Raw genomic sequence first — 25805 nt, 5'->3', positions numbered from 1 at the left:
AGTTAGCTTGGATAGCTTGGTTCAGTCTGTGGACTGTTAAGCTAGCCCGGCTACCAATATAGAGATGTGCTCTGAAGCGAGAAGAGGTGTTTGAATGACGCATGCGGCGTAGCGCAAGCCACTTATAGGGGGTGGATTCCCTGACGCTGACGTCAAGATCACCAGCCAATCAGGATTGGCGTAATGAGATTGATGCTTCTGTTTGCTCCGCGATGAGGCGCATCCCATAGTGAGATATCGAACGGAGTGTTATGAATGAGAACTAGGCTTATTTCTTCTATATAATTTTCTCCTAGGCTATTCGCACCGGTGTTGGAGAGCAGTGAAGCTGTATTGGCTGCCTTGACGTTGCCGAAATTTAAAGTTCGATGGATAGGGGGAGCGGAGCGGAGAGAAGCGGCGCGTGCGCTGCTCATCGCGGAGTGTCGCACAGTCACTCTACCCCGTGATGAAGAGCCGGCTGAGAATAAAAACCGAGAAGTTGCCGCACACAGCAGCGCCAATGAGAATGATTTGTTTTCTTTTGATGAGGAAGAGGAAGACGCAATGTCCATTAGCGCAGACTCGGAGGTACTTGAGTACATGAGATCAGGCTCAGAGTTAGAAGTCCTCAACCGTTTCCCCCGAGTGAAAGCTGTGTCCATGAAATACAACACTGCCACACCATCCAGTGCACCGGTGGAGAGGCTGTTCAGCCTGGGAGGTATTGTGCTTACCCCCAGAAGAAACAGACTCTCAGATAAACGTTTTGAAAGACTGCTCCTGATGAGGTATAATCACACATTTTGTACTGATGTGGAATAGGTTGCCTGCCACCCATGCTGTAGACATAGCTCAAGCCTATGGCTAATATCCTCTTTTTTTATCTTCCATCATACTGTGAAGAAGGGCCAGCATATTCAGTGAACATAGCCTTTTAATTCTGAGGCCAGTCCTGCTTTAAGTTGTTCTTGATTTTATTTTGTCTAAAATGTCTTTGCTTCCAAGCTGTATTATGCCATTTTATTTTATTTACACAAGCCATCGATAAAGACATTTTGAAGTTATTCTTTTTCTGTTGGATTTACATGAGGCATGTTTTATTTTGAGACACATGAGCCATTTTGAGGTTTTCATCATGTTGTTCCTAAGGAGCCTATTGATACAGTATGATTTGCACTAGCTTTGCACCTATTTTGGGGCTAACCTGTTTAATGATTATGATTTTATATTGATATTGTTTGATATTATTGTTTAGTGGTGGTGTTGACGCCTATAGCCCAATGTTTTGTTAAGTGCTCTGTGGCATTTTTTTATAATAAAGAGCACAAAAGAAATATCTGTTATGTCCTCCATGGTATAACTTTATGTAAACCTACACATTTAGGAACAGAGATGGGGTTCTGCACAAAGTCGAGCAACATGAAAGTAACGTAAAAGTAACGAGTAACGTAAAAAGTTACTTTCCTTGGAGGGTAACTAAGTAAAGTAAGGGATTACTTTTTTAAAGAAGTAACGAGTAACGAGCAAACACTACTTTTTAAAAGTAACTTACCCAACACTGGTGTGTGTGTGTGTGTGTGTGTGTGTGTGTGTGTGTGTGTGTGTGTGTGTGTGTGTGTGTGTGTGTGTGTGTGTGTGTGTGTGTGTGTGTGTGTGTGTGTGTGTGTGTGTGTGTGTGTGTGTGTGTGTGTGTGTGTGTGTGTGTGTGTGTGTGTGTGTGTGTGTGTGTGTGTGTGTGTGTGTGTGTGTGTGTGTGTGTGTGTGTCTCAGTCAGAGGGACAGGAGGAGCTGGTGCAGAGGAACTGCTCCGGGCAGTGTCCTCATCTGAAACCAGCAGAAACAAGCGGAAGGCTCTGTTCACAAACTCTGAGCGTGTGAGAGAAATAAGTCTCCACTGAATTGAAAGGAAAGATGACCAACATGATTTACAGTCTTCCCAACATGTACAAATTGACCTTCTTGTTTTCTGTTATTAAGTGACTGATAATGTGTTGATTGCTTGAAATTGGGTTAAGCATCTCAGTGGTTACCAAATGAATAAGAGGATATTGTGTTGTATTATACAGTATATGGGAACTCTCACAATTACTGTCACCATTATCGAGGTAAAGGTAATTCCAAAATGAAATATTACTATTGTAACCACCAGGCAACACCAGTACAGGAAGATTGAGGTGGGGAAAAAACATGTTGTTCAATAAGATTTCTACTTTCAAGGGTTCAATATTCACATAACTCACCGGATAATAAACAAATCATAATGCCAGATTGAAATAAACAAAATACTTTTAATGATATGATTTACTTTCTTTCAAAAGCTTAGATGAGAATATAAATGCAACCCTGTTATCAAATTATGAATGTGTCATACCCACTTAATGGGAAGAAATTCAGCTATCAGACGATATTAACCATTTTTAGCACAGAACTCACGCTAAAATACCCTTATTACTTATCGGATCTGCACAAACAAGATATGGATTAGCAAGCTGAGATTCCACAGATTCCAGAAATATAAGTATCACCACTGAGTGATCAAAACTGGCGACAGTGAAATCCAACCCAGAAACAGTGGCGGCGCCAGATATTTTCTTTTGTGGGTGCTGTGGGGTAGCTTGACGTTTCATAGAGGGTGCTCAAACATTTAGTTTCCCATTAATGTCCCGGGCGCTACAGTTGAATTTTCTACTGCAACACTCCCAACATGCACACACACAGTACACCCGCGACTGTACAATGAAGGCTCAATAATCAGCTCACGGCATATAGGCAAGGGTAAAGTGCTATTTTTACGAGTGGGGAGCGGACCTCACCTCCTCTAGGCTGCCCCGGGAAGATTTTTGTTTAAATATTGAAGTTAAAAGCATCAATCTGGTGCACTTTGAGAGCAAAATTAAGAGATCTATGGATACATCTCTAAACACCCATATGAAACACAACTGTAAACCAATGTTCTTTTTCTTTATAGATATTTTACAAATCACTCCCCTTTCCAACTGTATTCTTGTTTTACTGTCATATAGTATTTCATACATGTTTTTCATTTATGCTCTTATTTTCTTATACCTATAATGATCATATAAACGTGTGCCTCAGAAATACTTATTTACATTAACCGTGACCAAACCGTTTTGAGACCCACTGAGATAACTTAGACTAAAGTTAACTATCTAAACCAGGGCTGCCAACATTTGAGTTCAGCTTGGAGTGAGATTTTTTTTTTGGTGACCCGAAAAAAGAAACGTTCATGTGTACAGTGTTACAAATGTATTGAACATGTACAAACTAGGGTTTCCCATTAATGTACCAGGCGCTACAGTGGAATACGCACATACACAGTGTGTACCCGCGACTCTTACAATTAAGGCTCGATAATCAGCTCACAGCATATAAAATGGCATAAAGGTGTAAGCAGAGGTAAAGTGCTATTTTATAAGTGGGGAGGGTCCTCACCTCCTCTAGGGGCGTCCGGGGGCATCCTCCCCCGGGAAGATTTTTTTTAAATATTGAAGTTAAAAGCTTCAACCTGGTGCACTTTGAGAGCACAAATAATTTATGGATACATCTCTCAACACCCATATGAAACAGAACTGTGAACAGATTTTCTTTTTCTTTATGAATATTTTACAAATCACTCACCTTTTAAACTGTATTCTTGTTTTACTGTCATAGTATTTCCTAACTGTTTTTCATTTATTGTCATAAATGGTGACCAAAATGTTTGAGACCCACTGAGATAACTAGACTAAAGTTAACTATCTAAACAGAGTCCCTTACCTCACTGAGCTGTAGTTATCTCTCTCAGTCTGACAGGACAGAGCTCTCCCTCTCCTTGTTTTAGAAACAGCTTCTAATATCCGTTAGCACAGCTAGCTAACCAGATGCTAACAACATCAATGCAAATAGTGAGTTTGGTAGAAATATAATGTATAATAGTAAAGTTATTTAAGATGATGCCATATTTATTGAAGATTTTACATTATAAATATTCCCCAAAATTATTCAAAAGCATATTCTTCCAAACTCCTTGCTGTAGTATGACACACAGGAGACTATTGATGTGTGTGGTGAGTTCGGATTTGCACTTTGCAGACAGTCCCTGAGCACTCGTTTCTTCTCCGGCTGCGGATAGAGACCAATGTAACGTGTCCAGCTCGGAGGACGGCGCGTATTGGCTTTTTTTGGATCAAAATGTGATTGTAGTTCGTTGTCAACCTTACCACGGTACTTAGGAGACGTACTTTGTGTCTGAATAACGTTTTGTTCATGAGCTATTGATCCGTGAAATCAGAATCTCCCAATATCGTTCCAACTTTACTGAACTAAGCCAGAAGACCGTCTCATTTCTTAGACCGCTCGGTTTGCTGTTCCTTCACTTTATTTTTATATTTATATACATTTATTTTGGATGAAAACTTAGCGTGAGGAAAGGCAAGTGTGGCGTGACTGCGTGAGATATGGGTTAATTGCGTGACTCTCACGCTCAATGCGTGAGTGTTGGCAGCCCTGTCTAAACACTGACAGAGTCCTTTACTTCACCTGGGCTGAGGTTATCTGAGACTCTTAGTCTGACAGGAGAAAGTTCTCCCTCCACATTGTTGTTGAAAAAGCTCCTTATAACCGTTAGCGTAGCTAACACCAGATGCTAACAACAACGATCTCCGGTTCTCTCTCTCTCTCTCTCTCTCTCTCTCTCTCTCTCTCTCTCTCTCTCTCTCTCTCTCTCTCTCTCTCTCTCTCTCTCTCTCTCTCTCTCTCTCTCTCTCTCTCTCTCTCTCTCTCTCTCTCTCTCTCACACAAAATGGCTCGTGCCACACACACACACACACACACACAGGGCAGAGCTTGAATGAAACACAGAGACCCAGAAGTAGGCTACTGTAGTATATTATTTTTGAATCAATCCTTTTTCAAATGATGAATTTCACACACATAACAAAATGGCTATTTTGGGAACCACTGCCCAGTAGGGATGTTAAGATTCACCAATTCGCATCGGTGCACCGGCATAAACGTTCAAGATGCGAGTGCACCGGTTGAAAGAGTGCACATCGGCTACAGTTTGGGTTGAACTCGCAATGCATCGATTGTCGCTTCTCTTTGCATCGGTAAAAACCGGTTAAAACCGATTCATTTAAAAATATTATCCACTCATCTCAGCACTCTGCAGAGACGATCTTTGATCCGCCACTACTGTGAACGAGTGCACGCGTCACAGTTATCAACAAGCATGGATATGGCGGCAAATCTCTGTCATAAATCGCGAGGGCATATGAGATCCACGCGAGAACAAGTCAAGCAGCCGCGGACATATATTATTTTCGCGAGCACTAAAACGGCACTCGCGCGAGAGCAATATTGAAGCCTGCAGGGGAGAAACATGCCTTGAGCATGTGCAGCACCTACATGAGCTCTCCTTTGTCTCCTGCGCTCTCGCGAGCAATTCCTGCTCTTCTGCTCGTGAAACTCTGGCCTGCTCTCGCGCGCGGAGAAATGTTAGCAAGTGGGCGTACCGTGTCCCAGTAACGCCAAATCTAATTGGTTACACCCCTCCTCTTTTATGATTGGCCGTTGTCTGGATTTAAACCTAAACCAGGAAGTCCCTCCAACCTCCAACGTGATGAAATATGGCTGTGGAAACGTCTCACGTAAGTTACTTTACTTTACTAATGATTATTTTTAATAAAAGGCATGCTTCTGTATTCTGTGGTTATTCCACAACAGCCGTCCTTACTTATAAATGGATTGAGTTTTTTAGATAATACATTTTTATACATATTTTTCAAAAGTATTCAAACAATTCTATTATAAAGATAAGAACCAATTAACTTTTCGGTCTTGACATATGATAATATAAAATGTAGCTTTCAAAAACAGAATTTGGAATTAATAATTTTGATTACTTTAGCAAAATATTTTATTCAAAAATGTCGCTTTTTCAAAATGTCCCCAGTTTTTATTGCCTTTCTCAAATAAATAATACTATACAAAAAAAGTATAAAATGATGCAAATGTAAAAAAGCCCAAGAAGTTTCTTGGCACTTTCATTTCTGAATGAACTCTTTTTTTTCTGTTCAAATGCCCTCAGCTTATTTTTTGGAATGTTTATGATGATGTTTATGTGCCTTATTCTGTATTTGACATAATTGTTTCAATAAAGATTTACCACATTTCTTAAAAATATAATTAAATACTATTTAATACTTTATTTTTCTTCACAGCATATTCTGAAACGGCAGATCCTGGAGAGACTCCTGTCGAAGTTTGAGCTTGCACTCATTCGAGCACCACTTGACCTGGATTTGCTGGTCGCCAGGAGCTGTACCTCCTGCAAGCACTTTTGAGACATGTTGACATACCGCAAGGAATAATCCAAGCTCTTCAAGAGCTGTTTGGACTACTTAGGCAATATTTAGATTCAGAAGCCCCAAATACAGCAGTGGGATCAGTTATTGGTCGAAGAGGACCTCCTAAGTTTGAAATTGAGAGGCAGCAGTTGGTTGAGATGTTGGGGACAAACCTATCGGTGCCTTGCATTGCTAAGCTGCTAGGTGTTTCTTCCAGCACAGTCTTTAGAAGGATGAGAGAGTTTGGCTTATCTGTTTCAGAAATGTATAGCTCCATCAGTGATGAGGAGTTGGATAACGTGGTCATATCCATCAAGAATGACATGCCCACTGCTGGATACCGAATGGTCAAAGGACGGTTGTTATCCATTGGTCTACGTGTACAATGGACAAGAATGGCTGCCTCAATGCATCGAGTGGATCCCATAGGCATCCTCTCCAGACTGGCTAGTCTGGGCTGTGTTGTGAGGAGAAAATATTCAGTGCGAGGGCCTCTGTCGCTTGTGCACATGGATACCAACCACAAATTGATACGGTAGTGGTATTTATATTTCGCTAAGTAATTAAGAAATAATCTCTTTGTAATGTCCCAGTTTTGGAGAATCAGTGTTTCAATTCCAGAGTGCTATAACAGTTTGTTCTTTGGTTTTCCAGTTATAACATTGTCTTATTTGGTGGAGTGGACGGGTATTCGAGAAAGGTAAGACTGCATTTCACTTCAGTAGACACACATTAAACAAACATGTATTTTTTGTACGAGTTTACGACTAGCTACTTAAAACCACAAAAGAGGTCCCAACGCTGTGTCCTGGCTTTGCTTAAGGAATTTGGTCCAAATGGAGAAAGTGTATGGACTAAAAAGGAAGCAGCAAAGTCAAAGTAGATATAAAGGAGATTTTGTGCATTGCCTATTTTTGCTGCACAAGTATTATGAGTCAGTATACTGTATGTCAGTATTGTTTGCTTATTTCTATTGCAACAGGAATTCTTTAATCTCTGCCTTTTTTTTCCTATAATACACAGTTTAACAGAATGCTTCGTAGTTATTGTGTGTAATTGCCCTATTCTTAAATATTCTCTGCTTTTCTGCAGGTAATGTACTTGGGTGCTTCGACCAACAACCTTGCGTCAACAGCCTATGGCTTCTTCTTAGAGGCAACACAAAGACATGGAGTGCCTTTAAGGTGAATTCACAGAAAAAAGCACTCTTTGGAGAAATAGATCAATACTGTGACACTTTTGGATGAGTATTTTCTTTGACAGTCCTTTGGTGAACTGTGTACATTTCAGGGTCAGAGGAGACCAAGGAGTAGAAAACGTACAGATCGCGAGATTCATGTTTTCGGTTCGCGGCACCGACCGTGGAAGCTTCATCTCTGGTAAAAGTCTTCATAACCAGAGGTAAATTGCAGCATCTTTAGTAACTCAATTAGTGAGGTGAACTTATCTGATGTGTAGACCAAGCACCTTGCACTTAACCCATGCTAGGCCAGCATGAAAATAGATCACTTGAACTGGTTTTCCCTAAACCATTTATTTTCATCCATAGGATTGAGCGTCTTTGGCGTGATGTACGAGTCATTGTCATCAACAAGTACTCTGCGATACTGCTTTCCATCGAAGAGGATAGTCTGCTCGACATCTCATCAACAGACGACCTCTTCTGTGTGCACTATATCATTCTTCCCCGACTTCAGATGGACTTGGGGATTTTTACAGAAGGCTGGTACCATCATCCACTCAGCACTGAACGGAACCAATGTCCAGAGCAGTTATTAGACCCTCCAGAAAAACACGATTCTGCGATCGCAGAATTTACCGCATAATCAGCAAAATGGCGCAGATTTTTAAAAGGCCGCATAATCCCCGCATTTTTCCACACAAAGTTGAGAAGAAAAAAAAGTTAACTCGTCTTGACGTGATGTCATCAGCTCGCGCATCACAGAATGTAAACAACACTGTATAGAGCTCATTTACAAACGAACATTTCTACTAAAGACCGGGCAAAAAGTGGGGGGAAACTATTCTGCACCCCGTGCAACTGTGTGTTGGAGCATAAGAGAAAATCGACAGTGACGACCCACTTTGATTCATTCAAACATTCGAAAATGCTTTCTGCTGCTGCGGACAAGAAAGCCATTCAACTCACGTTCACCGAGGGATCAACCTCCAAAACCCTTTCGAGGGCTACAAGAAACGAAGTGAGTAGCCTACAAGATTGAAGCTGGTCAGATAATGAACGAGTAAATGAAAACAGAATGAGGCGGAGAAGTGTGTGTGTGAGATTAAAATAGCCCAATTGCTTTTACAATAAATAAACATTGAATGTGTTTAATTGAATAGTAAAGGGGCTTAACATTGTTATTCTTTTCCCCCGCATATTTCGCATATTTCGCAACTTCCCGCAATTTCACCGCATAAAATCACATAAAAACCCCGCATGTTTAATCGCATAATCAAGGATTTTAGCCCACATAATCAAGGAATTTAGCCCACATAATCAAGGATTTTTGCCCGCGTTTTTCTGTAGGGTCTAAGTTATGGCAACTTGGACTGATGCAGACAAACATTGATCAGCCGGAGAGCCCAGAGGTATTGATCTCGTTTCAGTATTACATTACATGTCACTTGTTAGACGCTTTTATCCAAAGCGACTTACATACTCAGTACTGTGGGCAATCCCACAATAGTAATTACTTACCATTTACTTTGTGTAATATACATTGTCAAAAGATTACTTTCTTTCCCTACTCTTGGCATGACCATTTTCTGGGCACAGTTTGTGTTATTTTAACTGCAAAAATAACACAAACTATTACTTGATGTCATTGTTCCACATTGTTTATAAGACATTTATTTCACCAAAGTGTTCAAAACCTCTGTTATTGTTATTAGGAGCCAGATGTTGACTGGGAAATTGCTGCTGACCACGATGGAGAAGAAGAGGATGCAGGGATTGTCGTCCCCGAATTCGACTGCCCTTTGAGTCCAGAAGACACAACTGAACTTCAATCAGTATTTCAGCAAATTGACCCAAACACTCCGGTCAAGGAACTGTACTTACTCTGCCGTGAGTATGTAGCTGAAAGATGTGGCTCTTAAGAAATACAGCTCCCTTAAATGACACAGATGAGGTCAAAGTAAAATTCCTGTGTTCAAAGTGTTACTTAAGTACCAAGAGTAAAATAAGTCATGATGCCGATTTCCGGATAGAGTAAAGTTACTTGGCACAACTGGTGACTGGGTTTTTATTCCATTAAATTGAAACAATTGACACAAAATACAGCTCAAAACTATCATGGTTCCCCAACTTCACCATTTGTTTCCAAAACATTTTGACTAGAACAGTATGTCACTTGAAAGTTTGACTGTATTCTCATCTTGAACAAATGAAAACCTTGTCAAATAAAGTCCAATAAAGACTGTCTAACCCTAACCAGAAAACATTGATTCTATGACTCTTATGAGCGGCTAAACTCCCTGCTACTCATAACAGCCTGTGATATGATGCTCAGGAACTCTGGATATGAGCCGAGGTGCCTTGTCGGAAAGGTAATGGAGTTGGAGCATGCATTCACTACGGGAAAGCATACCGTGTGTGTACCATAGCGCACGCTGCAATCATGGTCGAACTCAATTAAGATTTTAAACATCTCTCTCTCTGTTGAGGTGATGGGGACGTGTGCCTGCCCCGTAAGCCATTGAAGGAAGCAACCAACAGTGATCTTGGGTTTTTCCTTCATCTCCTCTTCATCTTTTGCCGCTTCACCTGTAGACTCTGTCTCTCTTGAGTCTCTTTCATCACTCTCTGTTATCTTCACAGGGGTCCCCCTCTCTTCAACCACAAAGCTCTTTTCTTCCTCTAAAAACAAGTTGAAAATGAATACAAAGAAATGCATATATTCACCGAAGCAATGTCAATAAATATGGCTATTGTTTTTAAATTGTTTTTTTATGTGGATATTTTGAAGAAGAAAACCTCATTAGCCAGTCCTGCTTTAGTTATCATTGTTTCATCGCAACCATCATGATGCAAAGTTGTGTTTAAACTGAGACATGTAAACATGAATAAAAAGGGTATGCAAAGCTGTCATTGAGTTGCCTGTCGTAATCGGGGGTAAAATTCAAGAACAAATACGTTTATAAAATGTCAGGGCAGTAGTATCACCTTCTTCTTCAATGTGTTAGATGAAGTCTTGTAAAAAGTTAACAATCTTCGATTCCCTCTGGCGTCGCAGCGAGCCCAGCTCGCTGATGTCATGTCCAAGAAACTTATTGTGAAAGTTTATTCTTTATGTTAGAGTTGTCATGTCCCTTTGTCTTGTGCTTTATGTCTATACCCTTAATTATTTCTTCCTCTCATTTCAGGCCTCCACGCTCCCCGCCCCTTTTCTGTCTCCTGCGTCCTTGATTATTTTCCCCGCCCTGATTGTTTCCAACTGTGTCCCCTTTACCTGTGTATATATTGTGTTAGCTCCCTCCTGTTAATTGTCAGTTCGTTGTCTCTCGAAGACCACGTATCGGCTTACCTCACGGATCTTTTCACGGACCTTTCACGGACCTATGCTATAGATCGCATTATAGTTTTCCTCGAAAGAGTGGTTTTGTTTTCCTTGTTTTATTACTGTGCAAATTCCAGTAAAGTCTTTATTTTGAAACGCTATCTGAGTCTGAGTTTTGAGTCGTGCAATTGAGTTCATGCCTCAGTGTTCTCCCCTTGACAGCTGAAGACTGGAGATATGGCTCCCATCAGGAATTCAGCATCCGGCTTGGAGAGAGGAAAAAACAAAATGATGTATGCTCAAAGTTGGATGAGGTTAACCCTTTAATTGCCAGACCAAGAAAAAAAACTATGGAAAAATTATTTGTTTGCATTTTTTTATCAAATGGGACACACATAGCACATTTAAAAAAAAAAAGGTATCAATATTGATATTGATATAAAAAGTAATGTTAAGTGTTTTTCATAATTAAAAAAAAACGTGCTCATCTTACTGTAGATGCTGAATTGGCCTAACAGGAAACCACTGGCCTAACAGCAAATGTCTATATCCTGTGTTGGCCTAACTTGCTCATCTGTGTGCAACTTTGGGCTGTATGCCATGCATGAAAGCTGCTATATAAATTATTATCACTCTTTCACTCTGAGACTCATAAGGCAGTATAGATGTAGTAATAATGTAATATAAGATGTAGTAATATTACCATGAATCTATGTATTTACCATATTGTATTGGAAAACATCTCTGAAACTCTGAAAAAGTTATATTGCTAGTTTAGTTTGTTAAAACTTTTTTTGTGCATCAAGTTATCTAATTATGTTCAGTCAGTGCTCTGACATTAAAATATGTCAAATGATATGGTTACCTTACAAAAGTTGACCAAAAAGAGTGATTTCTTCAGCAGTGATTTTTTAGCATGCCAACTTTCTCAGTGGAAAGCTGAATGGCTTTCTGTTCTAACCACAGTGACATCTAGAGGTTGTTTTGGGCATAACATGTCAACCAAATGGTAGAGATGGCTGAATCAGGTAGAGTTAAACTTTTAAAACATTTTTTCAACAGGATATCAAGACACAAAATGTGCTCTACCAAATGGTGGCGCTGGCTGTTAAAGGGTTAAGGTTTGAAATTCAGTGGTAAAATCAGCTGGAGACATAATACTGACCTTTTCATGAAGGCCAGCGACGAACAGATCCCTGAAATGCTGTGGTTGTTGTACTATCATCTCACACAAGCCATACAGCTTCATGCCTGAGCATATCTGCTGCAGCATTGGTAGAGTGCGGACCGATGAGTGCAAGATAATTGCCCTATAATTCAGTAACAGATAACAGCAATAATATAAAATCATACATAACAAAGGGAAAGAGTGACTGCACACTCTATATGAAGTATGAGTGTAAAGGAATAATTGATTGGTTTTAAACATGGGTTGTTATGGGTTAAATCACTTCGCATATGTACATACTTTATTATGTCTTCCTTCCTCTCCCACGTTGCAGGACCACTGTACCCGCATGCTGTTATCCGATCCAGAAGGTCGTACATAGCTTCAGGTTCAGCTATCTCAACCTTTGCAATTAGAAAAACAGTATCACACAGTAGCTCATGGGAGCCTTAGCTTATTTTAAGAATTAGAAAATATTCACACTACAAAGAGGTGTGTGTGTCAACCATACTAAAACAAACGTCATGTTATATGAAGGAGTATCTGAGGAGAAGACAAATATGACCTCTTCCATAAGCTGGCTGACCTCTGGATCAGTCACATCTTCCTTGGAAATGGAATCTCTATCAATCTCCCCAGTGGATATGTATTCATAGCACCACTTTGAAAAGTTAGGTGGAGGACCACCTTGTACTATACTGACTGCCATAATCTCTCCAGCTGTCCTGCATTAACAAAGTTTAATCAATGCATAGACATTAATAAATGAAATAAACATCGAAAAGACATTGCAGAACACAATTCTACATACTTGAAATGCTCTTTGTGGTAGTCGGTAATTGAGTACTTGGGGGTTTTCCCTGTACTCCCTCCCTGAAAAAACTTCCTTTCAACACCTGCCATCATTTCTATAATTGAAAGGAAAAGTGGATCAATACATTGATAATCTCAATTTGACCACTGTATATGTTAAAGAACAGCACGCGTCATGCAAAGCCCTTAACCTGTGCAAGCACAGAAATTGCATGCAACCAGAGAACCGCCACACACTGAGGAATATTTTCATTTATTATAAGTAGTTAAACATATACCTGTTAAGAATTCTTTCCTGAGAGCCCCATGGTCAATTCCAGACTCTCCAATGAAAGACACTCGGAGGTTTTTTTTGGGAGAAGACCTCTTCTGACGTCTCCACTGCCCTAAACCCCTTTCAAACATGTCCTCCCTAGTGACACTAACATTAAAGAGTGTCGTTGTGTCCACTCGTCCACTAAGTGTTTCGATGGCTTCAGCAAGACTTGAAGGAAACAATTAGAAGTTGATTAGACAACTGGATCCAAAACGTTTTCCTTTAAGAGACCCCTTTTGTATCATTGAGTAAACTGACGACCCCTGACTGATGTAAAGTGGCGTCTTTTAAATGATATTCAAGGCATAACAATAACAATGCAGGGCAACTGATGAACAGTACAATTAACACAAATAGTGAACACAATAACTGCAGGACGTTTTTGTTTAAAATAAGCAATTACAGGTACATTTTAAGCATATTACCTTTTCTCTCGCCCTGTCAGTTCTTCACTGGCATGTTCTTCCAAATCGATAATTTGTGTCGACTGCAATGTACTGATGAGGGAAAAAATATTTCAATGGGGCATACCTTAATCATGGTTTACAATATCTAACACTGCAAGAAAAAAGTATATAAAGAATGTGCATAATAGGAGAAAAAAAAACCTTTCTCTACAAGTGCTGGCATGTATTTCAACCAAATACTCAGGAAATAACTCTGAGCACAATGGACAGGCCACCTTTAAAAATACAGAAAAGCAGAGCAAATATTCAAGTGAATTACTGAGACGCAGAAACCTTCATCATCTGCAATAATGTAATTGATAAATAATGCCCTGATTTTACCTTAATATCGATTTTAGAACAGGAGGTCCTACACGGGAGCACACTTGGAGAAGCCTATAATAAAATGTAGAAAGACTGCCAATTAATGACACATACAATGAAAATTGTTTAGAAACAAACACCTACAATATTAGTGAGCTTACATTCCCAGGATTGCTTGTAGCTGGAGACTCATCTAAATCTGGGTCCAGATCCTGAAAATTGTAACCAGTTAAAAAAGCTGTCGATTCAGGATGATAATGATCCTGCATAGTTATTTGTGGAATAACATTACCGGTTCCAGATCCATGCGGTCAGAACAGCTGCTTGGTTCACACTCTTGTGCATGTAAAGCCAACAGCTGGACAGGCATGCTTAGATGACACGTGGCACATCTGGCTTTTGGCATATTTTCGAACTCCTTCGATGAGTAGGGCAAGGGGGAGGTGTCCAAAGTGTCCTGGATGGGCATTATATAGAGACAGCCTTTTCCACCTAAAGCTTTGGCAAGGTAGGCCCCGTGTAACCCTCTGCCTCAGGTGCCAAAACACTTAATTTCCACTGACCTGATCCTCCTATGTGGGAATACAAACAAGTTGATGTTATTTAATGCACAGAATGTTCTAGGGGAGGCAGTTGATTTTAACAAGATGCACACTTGCAGTGTTAGGCTTTCTCATGGATTGCTAAAAACAAGAGGGTAGGTAAATATGCTAACCATCAAGGGCATTAATGAGCTATTATAAGAGCAGCTATTGTAGGAGAAGATAGAGGGTATAAATAGGATTTAACTGCAGAAATACTAGACCACAGTTGAATTTACTAAGGGAGATTGTATCTTACCAGCAGCTTTATGTTGGCCAGGCCCCTTCCAATGGTATCATTTTGGAATATGATTCCATAAGTATATATGATATCTATGTGGGAAGAGCAAAACAAGTGTGCAGTTAGAACTATAACCCTCCACACATGTCACCACTGTTGAAGCTGATTTGTGACCAGTAGTACTTCAGTGGATTGGGAAACTACAGTAATACATAAAAAATTTCCCCAAATTGGGATCAATAAAGTGCTTCTTATATTATCTTGACTCCTTCCCTTATTATTTGTTCTATCTTACCTGGGAGTGGTCAGCATTTTCGGGGATATTGAGAGTCCTCCTACCAAGTCCAGCCTGGAGAAGGACCATTTCATCCGATGACTTTGGTGTTCTTTCTGTGCTCTTATTGAGCAGAAAGAACTGGATTGGGGTTGACCTAACAGCCCTTCTTTTGGGAGATGGGGTATAACTTTTACCCGATTTGAATAGGCCGGGGAAAGCCCTGAGGAGTTGAAAACAATGTGTAAGAGACGCATTTAAGAAGCTGTTATACAATATATTCATTCTAAACAATCTGAAGAGCGTTAATTTCTATGAAAAAATACCCTGAATTATAGTCAATTGCCGAGTTATTACAATGGCAATTCAGTTCAGAATTATCTTTATTTCCTAACGGATCCAAACCTGGCCATATTTTGGTCCACTGTATTTCCTGCTGTAGAAGGAAAGCCAGGGGTCCTTTGTTGCTTCTGCCCCTGGACTGCCTGACGCTGCCTTGTCCCAGCCTGCTGCCTGTTGCCAAGAGCAGACTGCTGCTGTCCCTGTATAGTAGGCTGTCTGTTGCCCACCTCCACCTGCTCTCCCTGAACCTGTACTTCATCTGTGAACACAATTTAAAGATGTCTATGATTCCCTAGAATCTAAATAAACTGAGTACTAAATACATAAAGTAGTTAGAATATATAAAGGCTTCATTAATTAAACATTACCCAGATAGTCACAAGCTCTGAAAAATAAATAGAAGAAGAACAAGAAGAAGATGAACCTTTAATTATCCCCCATGGGGAAATTCAGTTTTTCACTCTGGTTTTAATATAGGTTGGTAAAACTGTCACTGAAACACCTCGGCGTGCTTCCGCCGGCCAAGACTGCAGCTGTAATTTTTTGTAAACGACTGACCATTAGATGAATCTGTGAAGACAAGTGATCTCCCCCTAGTTTCACTTACGATTTTGAGAAGTTGGTTAAGCCAAGGCACTTCTCAGCAACTCAACGACACGCCTGGCAGCATTTTGTAACTGTTAAAATAGATAGCATTTTTCATTTTATCATTTATTTCAATCGGGACAATGCACATAAATGAATACTTTAGACAAATAACGCTTCAAGTGTAAATGGATCATGTCTTCCGATACTGTCTATTCTGTCTTGCTGTTTTTAAATTATTGTCTTGTTGTTGCGCACTGGCACTTTGAGTCGATGTAATTTCGCTGTACTTTTTACAATGACAAATAAAGTATCTATCTATCTATCTATCTATCTAAAACAGACACAAACAAGAAATAGTCAAATTGATTGTCACAATCACAGTGCAAAGACATGTCGTCTTGTTTATCCAGATCTGCTAACAGTTAACTTTAGCTAACTTTTATTATTGCGGGCAGACAGCTGTGTCACTTTCTTCTTATACCGTGGCTTGTAAATAATGCAATGTCAATATCAGTGATGCAAACACAGGTATGGTGAAAAAAGAGAGAACTATTCGAAGCAGGAAAAAAACAGCGTAATATACCATCTGACAAAGGCCTCTGCTATAATGCTTCAATTAACTGTTCTTTATAATATACTCAGATCAATAGAGACATATATGTTAAGTTATAAATCAAGGGTTTTTATTATTATTTACAGCAGGGGTGGGGAACCTTTTTCCTTTCAATTTTTACAACATCCTCCGAGGGCCGTACAAATTATTGAACTCAACCTCTGCTTAAAAAAAATAAAATCACAGCCAATTAATTTGGCCTTTCTTTCATGCTGTGCAAAGAAAAAGCAACCTCTTAATCCAGATATCTTACCATGACTCGCGCATGCATGCATGCATGTGCACGGTGTGGCATGACCACCAAAACAGAAAGATATGGACACAAGATGTGTGCAAATGTATTTAGTATCCTATCCATGTGAACATGATTTAAGTGGGGGGGACCTAACCTCCTCTAGGGGGGTCTGGGGGCATGCTCCCCCGGGAAGATTTTTTTTTTAAATATTGAAGTTAAAAGCATCAATCTGGTGCACTTTCAGAGCAACATGAGGAGATCTATGGATACATCTCTCAACACCCATTTGAAACAGAACTGTAAGCAGATTTTTCTTTTTGGATATTTTACAAATCACTTATTTTTAACAACTTTTTTGTTACTGTCATATAGTATTTTATACCTGTTTTTCATTTAGTCTCTAATGTCTAATTAATAATTATAATGATCATATCAAGGTGTGCCTTAACCTCACTGAGCTGAGGTTATTTGAGCCTCTCAGGAGAGAGCTCTCTTCCACCTGGTTGTAGAAAAGCTCTTTAAATTCGTTAGCATAGCTAGCTAACCAGAAGCAAATAACAACAAATCGCCACTGTGCTTACAACTAAAGACACAGCCACCAAACACTGCAGCATGTGTACGGCTCCTTATGGGTACTGCAATATTTGAAGAGCTGGAGCGGCGTTCCGGTGCTCTCCGTAAGCACGTCTAGTCTACACTTATGGCGGCAAATCTCTGTCGTAAATCGCGAGGGCATGTGAGATCCACGCGAGCACAAGTCAAGCAGCCGCGGACATATATTATTTTCGCGAGCACTTAAACGGCACTCGCGCGAGAGCAATATTGAAGCCTCAAACCTTAACCCTTTAACAGCCAGCGCCACCATTTGGTAGAGCACATTTTGTGTCTTGATATCCTGTTGAAAAAATGTTTTAAAAGTTTAACTCTACCTGATTCAGCCATCTCTACCATTTGGTTGACATGTTATGCCCAAAACAACCTCTAGATGTCACTGTGGTTAGAACAGAAAGCCATTCAGCTTTCCACTGAGAAAGTTGGCATGCTAAAAAATCACTGCTGAAGAAATCACTCTTTTTGGTCAACTTTTGTAAGGTAACCATATCATTTTTGACATATTTTAATGTCAGAGCACTGACTGAACATAATTAGATAACTTGATGCACAAAAAAAGTTTTAACAAACTAAACTAGCAATATAACTTTTTCAGAGTTTCAGAGATGTTTTCCAATACAATATGGTAAATAGATAGATTCATGGTAATATTACTACATCTTATATTACATTATTACTACTGCCTTATGAGTCTCAGAGTGAAAGAGTGATAATAATTTATATAGCAGCTTTCATGCATGGCATACAGCCCAAAGTTGCACACAGATGAGCAAGTCAGGCCAACACAGGATATAGACATTTGCTGTTAGGCCAGTGGTTTCCTGTTAGGCCAATTCAGCATCTACAGTAAGATGAGCACGTTTTTTTTTTATTATGAAAAACACTTAACATTACTTTTTATATCAATATCAATATTGATACCTTTTTTTTTTAAATGTGCTATGTGTGTCCCATTTGATAAAAAAATGCAAACAAATAATTTTTCCATAGTTTTTTTTCTTGGTCTGGAAATTAAAGGGTTAAGCTCATCCAACTTTGAGCATACATCATTTTGTTTTTTCCTCTCTCCAAGCCGGATGCTGAATTCCTGATGGGAGCCATATCTCCAGTCTTCAGCGAGCTGGGCTCGCTGCGACGCCAGAGGGAATCGAAGATTGTTAACTTTTTACAAGACTTCATCTAACACATTGAAGAAGAAGGTGATACTACTGCCCTGACATTTTATAAACGTATTTGTTCTTGAATTTTACCCCCGATTACGACAGGCAACTCAATGACAGCTTTGCATACCCTTTTTATTCATGTTTACATGTCTCAGTTTAAACACAACTTTGCATCATGATGGTTGCGATGAAACAATGATAACTAAAGCAGAACTGGCTAATGAGGTTTTCTTCTTCAAAATATCCACATAAAAAAAACTATTTAAAAACAATAGCCATATTTATTGACATTGCTTAGGTGAATATATGCATTTCTTTGTATTCATTTTCAACTTGTTTTTAGAGGAAGAAAAGAGCTTTGTGGTTGAAGAGAGGGGGACCCCTGTGAAGATAACAGAGAGTGATGAAAGAGACTCAAGAGAGACAGAGTCTACAGGTGAAGCGGCAAAAGATGAAGAGGAGATGAAGGAAAAACCCAAGATCACTGTTGGTTGCTTCCTTCAATGGCTTACGGGGCAGGCACACGTCCCCATCACCTCAACAGAGAGAGAGATGTTTAAAATCTTAATTGAGTTCGACCATGATTGCAGCATGCGCTATGGTACACACACGGTATGCTTTCCCGTAGTGAATGCATGCTCCAACTCCATTACCTTTCCGACAAGGCACCTCGGCTCATATCCAGAGTTCCTGAGCATCATATCACAGGCTGTTATGAGTAGCAGGGAGTTTAGCCGCTCATAAGAGTCATAGAATCAATGTTTTCTGGTTAGGGTTAGACAGTCTTTATTGGACTTTATTTGACAAGGTTTTCATTTGTTCAAGATGAGAATACAGTCAAACTTTCAAGTGACATACTGTTCTAGTCAAAATGTTTTGGAAACAAATGGTGAAGTTGGGGAACCATTATAGTTTTGAGCTGTATTTTGTGTCAATTGTTTCAATTTAATGGAATAAAAACCCAGTCACCAGTTGTGCCAAGTAACTTTACTCTATCCTGAAATCGGCATCATGACTTATTTTACTCTTGGTACTTAAGTAACACTTTGAACACAGGAATTTTACTTTGACCTCATCTGTGTCATTTAAGGGAGCTGTATTTCTTAAGAGCCACATCTTTCAGCTACATACTCACGGCAGAGTAAGTACAGTTCCTTGACCGGAGTGTTTGGGTCAATTTGCTGAAATACTGATTGAAGTTCAGTTGTGTCTTCTGGACTCAAAGGGCAGTCGAATTCGGGGACGACAATCCCTGCATCCTCTTCTTCTCCATCGTGGTCAGCAGCAATTTCCCAGTCAACATCTGGCTCCTAATAACAATAACAGAGGTTTTGAACACTTTGGTGAAATAAATGTCTTATAAACAATGTGGAACAATGACATCAAGTAATAGTTTGTGTTATTTTTGCAGTTAAAATAACACAAACTGTGCCCAGAAAATGGTCATGCCAAGAGTAGGGAAAGAAAGTAATCTTTTGACAATGTATATTACACAAAGTAAATGGTAAGTAATTACTATTGTGGGATTGCCCACAGTACTGAGTATGTAAGTCGCTTTGGATAAAAGCGTCTAACAAGTGACATGTAATGTAATACTGAAACGAGATCAATACCTCTGGGCTCTCCGGCTGATCAATGTTTGTCTGCATCAGTCCAAGTTGCCATAACTTAGACCAGAGGTGCCCAGTACGTCGACCGCGGTCGACCGCGGGGGCAATGCTGGTAGATCGCGAGTCATTCATAAAAATAAAAAAATCCAGCTCCGTTAAAATAGACAAAACAGCTTTTGATTCCTCCTCCCTTGGCCTCCCTGCCACTTAATTCAGGAGTTTACTTGATTGACAGAAAAAGCGACCTATTGCTTTCCAGTCTGTTAACCCAGAATGCAAAGCGATACAAAATCAGTCAAGTGCCGGGAGAGACAAACAACAAAATGAGTGCAGGAACGAGCAAAAAGCTAAAGACATACCACTTCCACACAGAATGGGAGGGAGAATCTTTTTTTGTGATGTCACATTCAAAGGTTATTTGCCTTATTTGTAAAGCAAGCGTCGCTCTGCCAAAGAAAGGTAACGTGGAGAGGCATTATCGGAGTGTTCACAAGGCATATGACAGCGACTTCCCTCCGAGTAGCGAGTTGAGAAAGAGAAAGGTCATGTATTATTGCTACACAAACATTATCTCTTTGTCTTAGTGTCGCCAACTCGTTTCTAACATGCAAAAAGACAAACAAATGCGTCTATGGTCGTGTATTTTCTATCTTTCCAATCCAGAAGAGATCTCTCTCTCCCCCGTCTGTTTGCAAGGGGGCGGGGCAGTTTACACACACGCAGCTGCTACATGCAGCAACACACGGAGGAGATGGTGGAGAGAAGCGCTCCAAGGTGTGGTTACATGTTACCCGTCTTGAGGTGGACAATGCTCGTCACCAAAAGTGTTTAGCATGTAAGGGCGGTAACACGAGCAATTTGTCTAAACATTTAGCAAAAGTGCACCACATTCAGACGGAGGAATGCCCGGGTTCGACTGTCTTTCTCGTAGCTCTGTAGCCCCATCCACGAGTAACGTTTCCACGTCAGGTGTTATGTATGCTAGCAGCAACACACGGAGTTAACTACATTATACAAACATGGGTTAATGATTAGAGGTAACTGAGTTATTTATTTTGTTAAAGTTTCAGCTATTCTGTTTAAAGTTCTGTCATCACATTAATAAGATTTGTTAAAACATTGTTGTTTCTTTTGATGTGAAATATTATTTATTTAATTCAAATAAAAAGCAATGTTAATTTTGTTCACAATTTGTTCAGTTAATTTAATAATATATGTATTTTTGAATCAGGTATTCATCTTTATTGTCTTCATTGTTAGTTTCCACATGCCTAAAACAACCTCAAACTAAATCTAAAAGTTGATGGCTAAATAAGAGCGTTTGAGAAATTGTGCAAAGCACACAGCAGTAGTCCGAATAGTCGATTGATCGTTTCATTAATCTATAGATTAATCGATAATCAAATTAGTCGTTTGTTGCAGCCCTATTGTAGTTATCCCATGTAAAAATAAAACGTGTTATTCAGCAACCCTTGCAATTTGGGATTTTATTTTTGGTTGGTAGACCTCGGTTAGCTGGTCATTTCAAAAGTAGCTCACCAGCCAAAAAAGTGTGGGCAACCCTGACTTAGACCCTACAGAAAAACGCGGGCAAAAATCCTTGATTATGTGGGCTAAATTCCTTGATTATGCGGGCTAAAATCCTTGATTATGCGATTAAACATGCGGGGTTTTTATGTGATTTTATGCGGTGAAATTGCGGGAAGTTGCGCAATATGCTAAATATGCGGGGGAAAAGAATAACAATGTTAAGCCCCTTTACTATTCAATTAAACACATTCAATGTTTATTTATTGTAAAAGCAATTGGGCTATTTTAATCTCACCCCCCCCCCCCCCCCCCACACACACACACACACACACACTTCTCCGCCTCATTCTGTTTTCATTTACTCGTTCATTATCTGACCAGCTTCAATCTTGTAGGCTACTCACTTCGTTTCTTGTAGCCCTCGAAAGGGTTTTGGAGGTTGATCCCTCGGTGAATGTGAGTTGAATGGCTTTCTTGTCCGCAGCAGCAGAAAGCATTTTCGAATGTTTGAATGAATCAAAGTGGGTCGTCACTGTCGATTTTCTCTTATGCTCCAACACACAGTTGCACGGGGTGCAGAATAGTTTCCCCCCACTTTTTGCCCGGTCTTTAGTAGAAATGTTCATTGGTAAATGAGCTCTATACAGTGTTGTTTACATTCTGTGATGCGCGAGCTGATGACGTCACGTCAAGACGAGTTAACTTTTTTTTCTTCTCAACTTTGTGTGGAAAAATGCGGGGATTATGCGGCCTTTTAAAAATCTGCGCCATTTTGCTGATTATGCGGTAAATTCTGCGATCGCAGAATCGTGTTTTTCTGGAGGGTCTAATAACTGCTCTGGACATTGGTTCCGTTCAGTGCTGAGTGGATGATGGTTCCAGCCTTCTGTAAAAATCCCCAAGTCCATCTGAAGTCGGGGAAGAATGATGTAGTGCACACAGAAGAGGTCGTCTGTTGATGAGATGTCGAGCAGACCATCCTCTTCGAGGGAAAGCAGTATCGCAGAGTACTTGTTGATGACAATGACTCGTACATCACGCCAAAGACGCTCAATCCTATGGATGAAAATAAATGGTTTAGGGAAAACCAGTTCAAGTGATCTATTTTCATGCTGGCCTAGCATGGGTTAAGTGCAAGGTGCTTGGTCTACACATCAGATAAGTTCACCTCACTAATTGAGTTACTAAAGATGCTGCAATTTACCTCTGGTTATGAAGACTTTTACCAGAGATGAAGCTTCCACGGTCGGTGCCGCGAACCGAAAACATGAATCTCGCGATCTGTACGTTTTCTACTCCTTGGTCTCCTCTGACCCTGAAATGTACACAGTTCACCAAAGGACTGTCAAAGAAAATACTCATCCAAAAGTGTCACAGTATTGATCTATTTCTCCAAAGAGTGCTTTTTTCTGTGAATTCACCTTAAAGGCACTCCATGTCTTTGTGTTGCCTCTAAGAAGAAGCCATAGGCTGTTGACGCAAGGTTGTTGGTCGAAGCACCCAAGTACATTACCTGCAGAAAAGCAGAGAATATTTAAGAATAGGGCAATTACACACAATAACTACGAAGCATTCTGTTAAACTGTGTATTGTAGGGAGAAAAAGGCAGAGATTAAAGAATTCCTGTTGCAATAGAAATAAGCAAACAATACTGACATACAGTATACTGACTCATAATACTTGTGCAGCAAAAATAGGCAATGCACAAAATCTCCTTTATATCTACTTTGACTTTGCTGCTTCCTTTTTAGTCCATACACTTTCTCCATTTGGACCAAATTCCTTAAGCAAAGCCAGGACACAGCGTTGGGACCTCTTTTGTGGTTTTAAGTAGCTAGTCGTAAACTCGTACAAAAAATACATGTTTGTTTAATGTGTGTCTACTGAAGTGAAATGCAGTCTTACCTTTCTCGAATACCCGTCCACTCCACCAAATAAGACAATGTTATAACTGGAAAACCAAAGAACAAACTGTTATAGCACTCTGGAATTGAAACACTGATTCTCCAAAACTGGGACATTACAAAGAGATTATTTCTTAATTACTTAGCGAAATATAAATACCACTACCGTATCAATTTGTGGTTGGTATCCACGTGCACAAGCGACAGAGGCCCTCACACTGAATATGTTCTCCTCACAACACAGCCCAGACTAGCCAGTCTGGAGAGGATGCCTATGGGATCCACTCGATGCATTGAGGCAACCCTTCTTGTCCATTGTACACGTCGACCAATGGATAACAACCGTCCTTTGACCATTCGGTATCCAGCAGTGGGCATGTCATTCTTGATGGATATGACCACGTTATCCAACTCCTCATCACTGATGGAGCTATACATTTCTGAAACAGATAAGCCAAACTCTCTCATCCTTCTAAAGACTGTGCTGGAAGAAACACCTAGCAGCTTAGCAATGCAAGGCACCGATAGGTTTGTCCCCAACATCTCAACCAACTGCTGCCTCTCAATTTCAAACTTAGGAGGTCCTCTTCGACCAATAACTGATCCCACTGCTGTATTTGAGGCTTCTGAATCTAAATATTGCCTAAGTAGTCCAAACAGCTCTTGAAGAGCTTGGATTATTCCTTGCGGTATGTCAACATGTCTCGAAAGTGCTTGCAGGAGGTACAGCTCCTGGCGACATGCAAACTCCAGCAAATCCAGGTCAAGTGGTGCTCGAATGAGTGCAAGCTCAAACTTCGACAGGAGTCTCTCCAGGATCTGCCGTTTCAGAATATGCTGTGAAGAAAAATAAAGTATTAAATAGTATTTAATTATATTTTTAAGAAATGTGGTAAATCTTTATTGAAACAATTATGTCAAATACAGAATAAGGCACATAAACATCATCATAAACATTCCAAAAAATAAGCTGAGGGCATTTGAACAGAAAAAAAAGAGTTCATTCAGAAATGAAAGTGCCAAGAAACTTGCAAAATTCTTGGGCTTTTTTACATTTGCATCATTTTATACTTTTTTGTATAGTATTATTTATTTGAGAAAGGCAATAAAAACTGGGGACATTTTGAAAAAGCGACATTTGTGAATAAAATATTTTGCTAAAGTAATCAAAATTATTAATTCCAAATTCTGTTTTTGAAAGCTACATTTTATATTATCATATGTCAAGACCGAAAAGTTAATTGGTTCTTATCTTTATAATAGAATTGTTTGAATACTTTTGAAAAATATGTATAAAAATGTAGGCTATTATCTAAAAAACTCAATCCATTTATAAGTAAGGACGGCTCTTGTGGAATAACCACAGAATACAGAAGCATGCCTTTTATTAAAAATAATCATTAGTAAAGTAAAGTAACTTACGTGAGACGTTTCCACAGCCATATTTCATCACGTTGGAGGTTGGAGGGACTTCCTGGTTTAGGTTTAAATCCAGACAACGGCCAATCATAAAAGAGGAGGGGTGCAATCAATTAGATTTGGCGTTACTGGGACACGGTACGCCCACTTCCTAACATTTCTCCGCGCGCGAGAGCAGGCCAGAGTTTCACGAGCAGAAGAGCAGGAATTGCTCGCGAGAGCGCAGGAGAACAAGGAGAGCTCATGTAGATGCTGCACATGCTCAAGGCATGTTTCTCCCCTGCAGGCTTCAATAGTGCTCTCGCGCGAGTGCCGTTTTAGTGCTCGCGAAAATAATATATGTCCGCGGCTGCTTGACTTGTGCTCGCGTGGATCTCATATGCCCTCGCGATTTATGACAGAGATTTGCCGCCATACATGGAAGTCGAGGAGAAAGAGATACACAGCGCACCGAAAAATACATATAAATCAAACGTTTGGCAACACTTCGGATTCTTCAAAAACGACGGACAACTTGATAAATCACAAGCAATTTGCAAACAATGCCGTGCCGCTATAAAATACACTAGCAGTAGGCCTACCACGAATTTAGCGACGCACCTAAAGAGGCGACATGGGGTGAATATTACGTCCGCGGCTGTCTCCCTATCTTCCTTGGATTCAGCTAAAGCTAACCCGGCTATCCCTGGCGGCAGCAAGACTGATGAGCAGCAGCATATCACAACTTTTTTTCATGCTCCGCTGGCTAACAGTTCTACCCGCTCCAAGGCAATAACTGACGCCATCGCCTTGTTT

At 40.0% G+C, this 25805-nt stretch overlaps 3 protein-coding genes and 2 long non-coding RNA genes across 6 annotated transcripts in view; 2 read left to right on the top strand and 3 right to left on the bottom strand.

The window, feature by feature from the left end:
* LOC307039612 (polypeptide N-acetylgalactosaminyltransferase 18-like) overlaps nucleotides 1-25805 on the bottom strand; it is a 448297-nt gene that overhangs the window by 318902 nt on the left and 103590 nt on the right. The gene's annotated exons all lie outside the window — the stretch shown is intronic.
* LOC307039614 (uncharacterized protein) lies at nucleotides 4949-10992 on the top strand. The gene is made up of 8 exons (XM_079681849.1): nucleotides 4949-5630; nucleotides 6204-6864; nucleotides 6984-7029; nucleotides 7422-7513; nucleotides 7620-7730; nucleotides 7879-8055; nucleotides 9225-9399; nucleotides 10698-10992. The coding sequence occupies exons 2-7, from the start codon at nucleotides 6488-6490 to the stop codon at nucleotides 9313-9315; spliced, it is 894 nt and encodes a 297-aa protein (XP_079537975.1). The 5' UTR covers nucleotides 4949-5630; nucleotides 6204-6487; the 3' UTR covers nucleotides 9316-9399; nucleotides 10698-10992.
* On the bottom strand, nucleotides 10054-15746 carry LOC307041167 (uncharacterized protein). The gene is made up of 16 exons (XM_079684490.1): nucleotides 15400-15746; nucleotides 15016-15217; nucleotides 14739-14812; nucleotides 14191-14470; nucleotides 14060-14110; nucleotides 13917-13970; nucleotides 13737-13810; nucleotides 13554-13625; nucleotides 13091-13296; nucleotides 12811-12907; nucleotides 12565-12724; nucleotides 12300-12403; nucleotides 11997-12141; nucleotides 11055-11097; nucleotides 10498-10565; nucleotides 10054-10191 (listed from the first exon to the last, which is right to left on the bottom strand). The coding sequence occupies exons 4-16, from the start codon at nucleotides 14365-14367 to the stop codon at nucleotides 10147-10149; spliced, it is 1296 nt and encodes a 431-aa protein (XP_079540616.1). The 5' UTR covers nucleotides 14368-14470; nucleotides 14739-14812; nucleotides 15016-15217; nucleotides 15400-15746; the 3' UTR covers nucleotides 10054-10146.
* Nucleotides 18080-19520, top strand: LOC307039623. The gene is made up of 2 exons (XR_013808287.1): nucleotides 18080-18583; nucleotides 18891-19520. It is a non-coding gene; the product is annotated as an uncharacterized lncRNA (long non-coding RNA).
* LOC307039620 lies at nucleotides 18661-25797 on the bottom strand. Of its 2 annotated transcripts, XR_013808285.1 has the most exons (7): nucleotides 25014-25414; nucleotides 23758-24428; nucleotides 23593-23638; nucleotides 23109-23200; nucleotides 22892-23002; nucleotides 22092-22743; nucleotides 18661-19857 (listed from the first exon to the last, which is right to left on the bottom strand). It is a non-coding gene; the product is annotated as an uncharacterized lncRNA (long non-coding RNA). The 2 variants fall into 2 exon arrangements; XR_013808284.1 differs by lacking the exon at nucleotides 18661-19857 and having other exon boundaries at nucleotides 21985-22743; nucleotides 25014-25797.

This window comes from Notothenia rossii, assembly GCF_949606895.1.
Source record: "Notothenia rossii genome assembly, chromosome: 5".
Classification (NCBI taxonomy): domain Eukaryota; kingdom Metazoa; phylum Chordata; class Actinopteri; order Perciformes; family Nototheniidae; genus Notothenia; species Notothenia rossii.
Note: the sequence above shows the minus strand (reverse complement) of the source record. Positions and strands in the feature narration are given on the sequence as shown.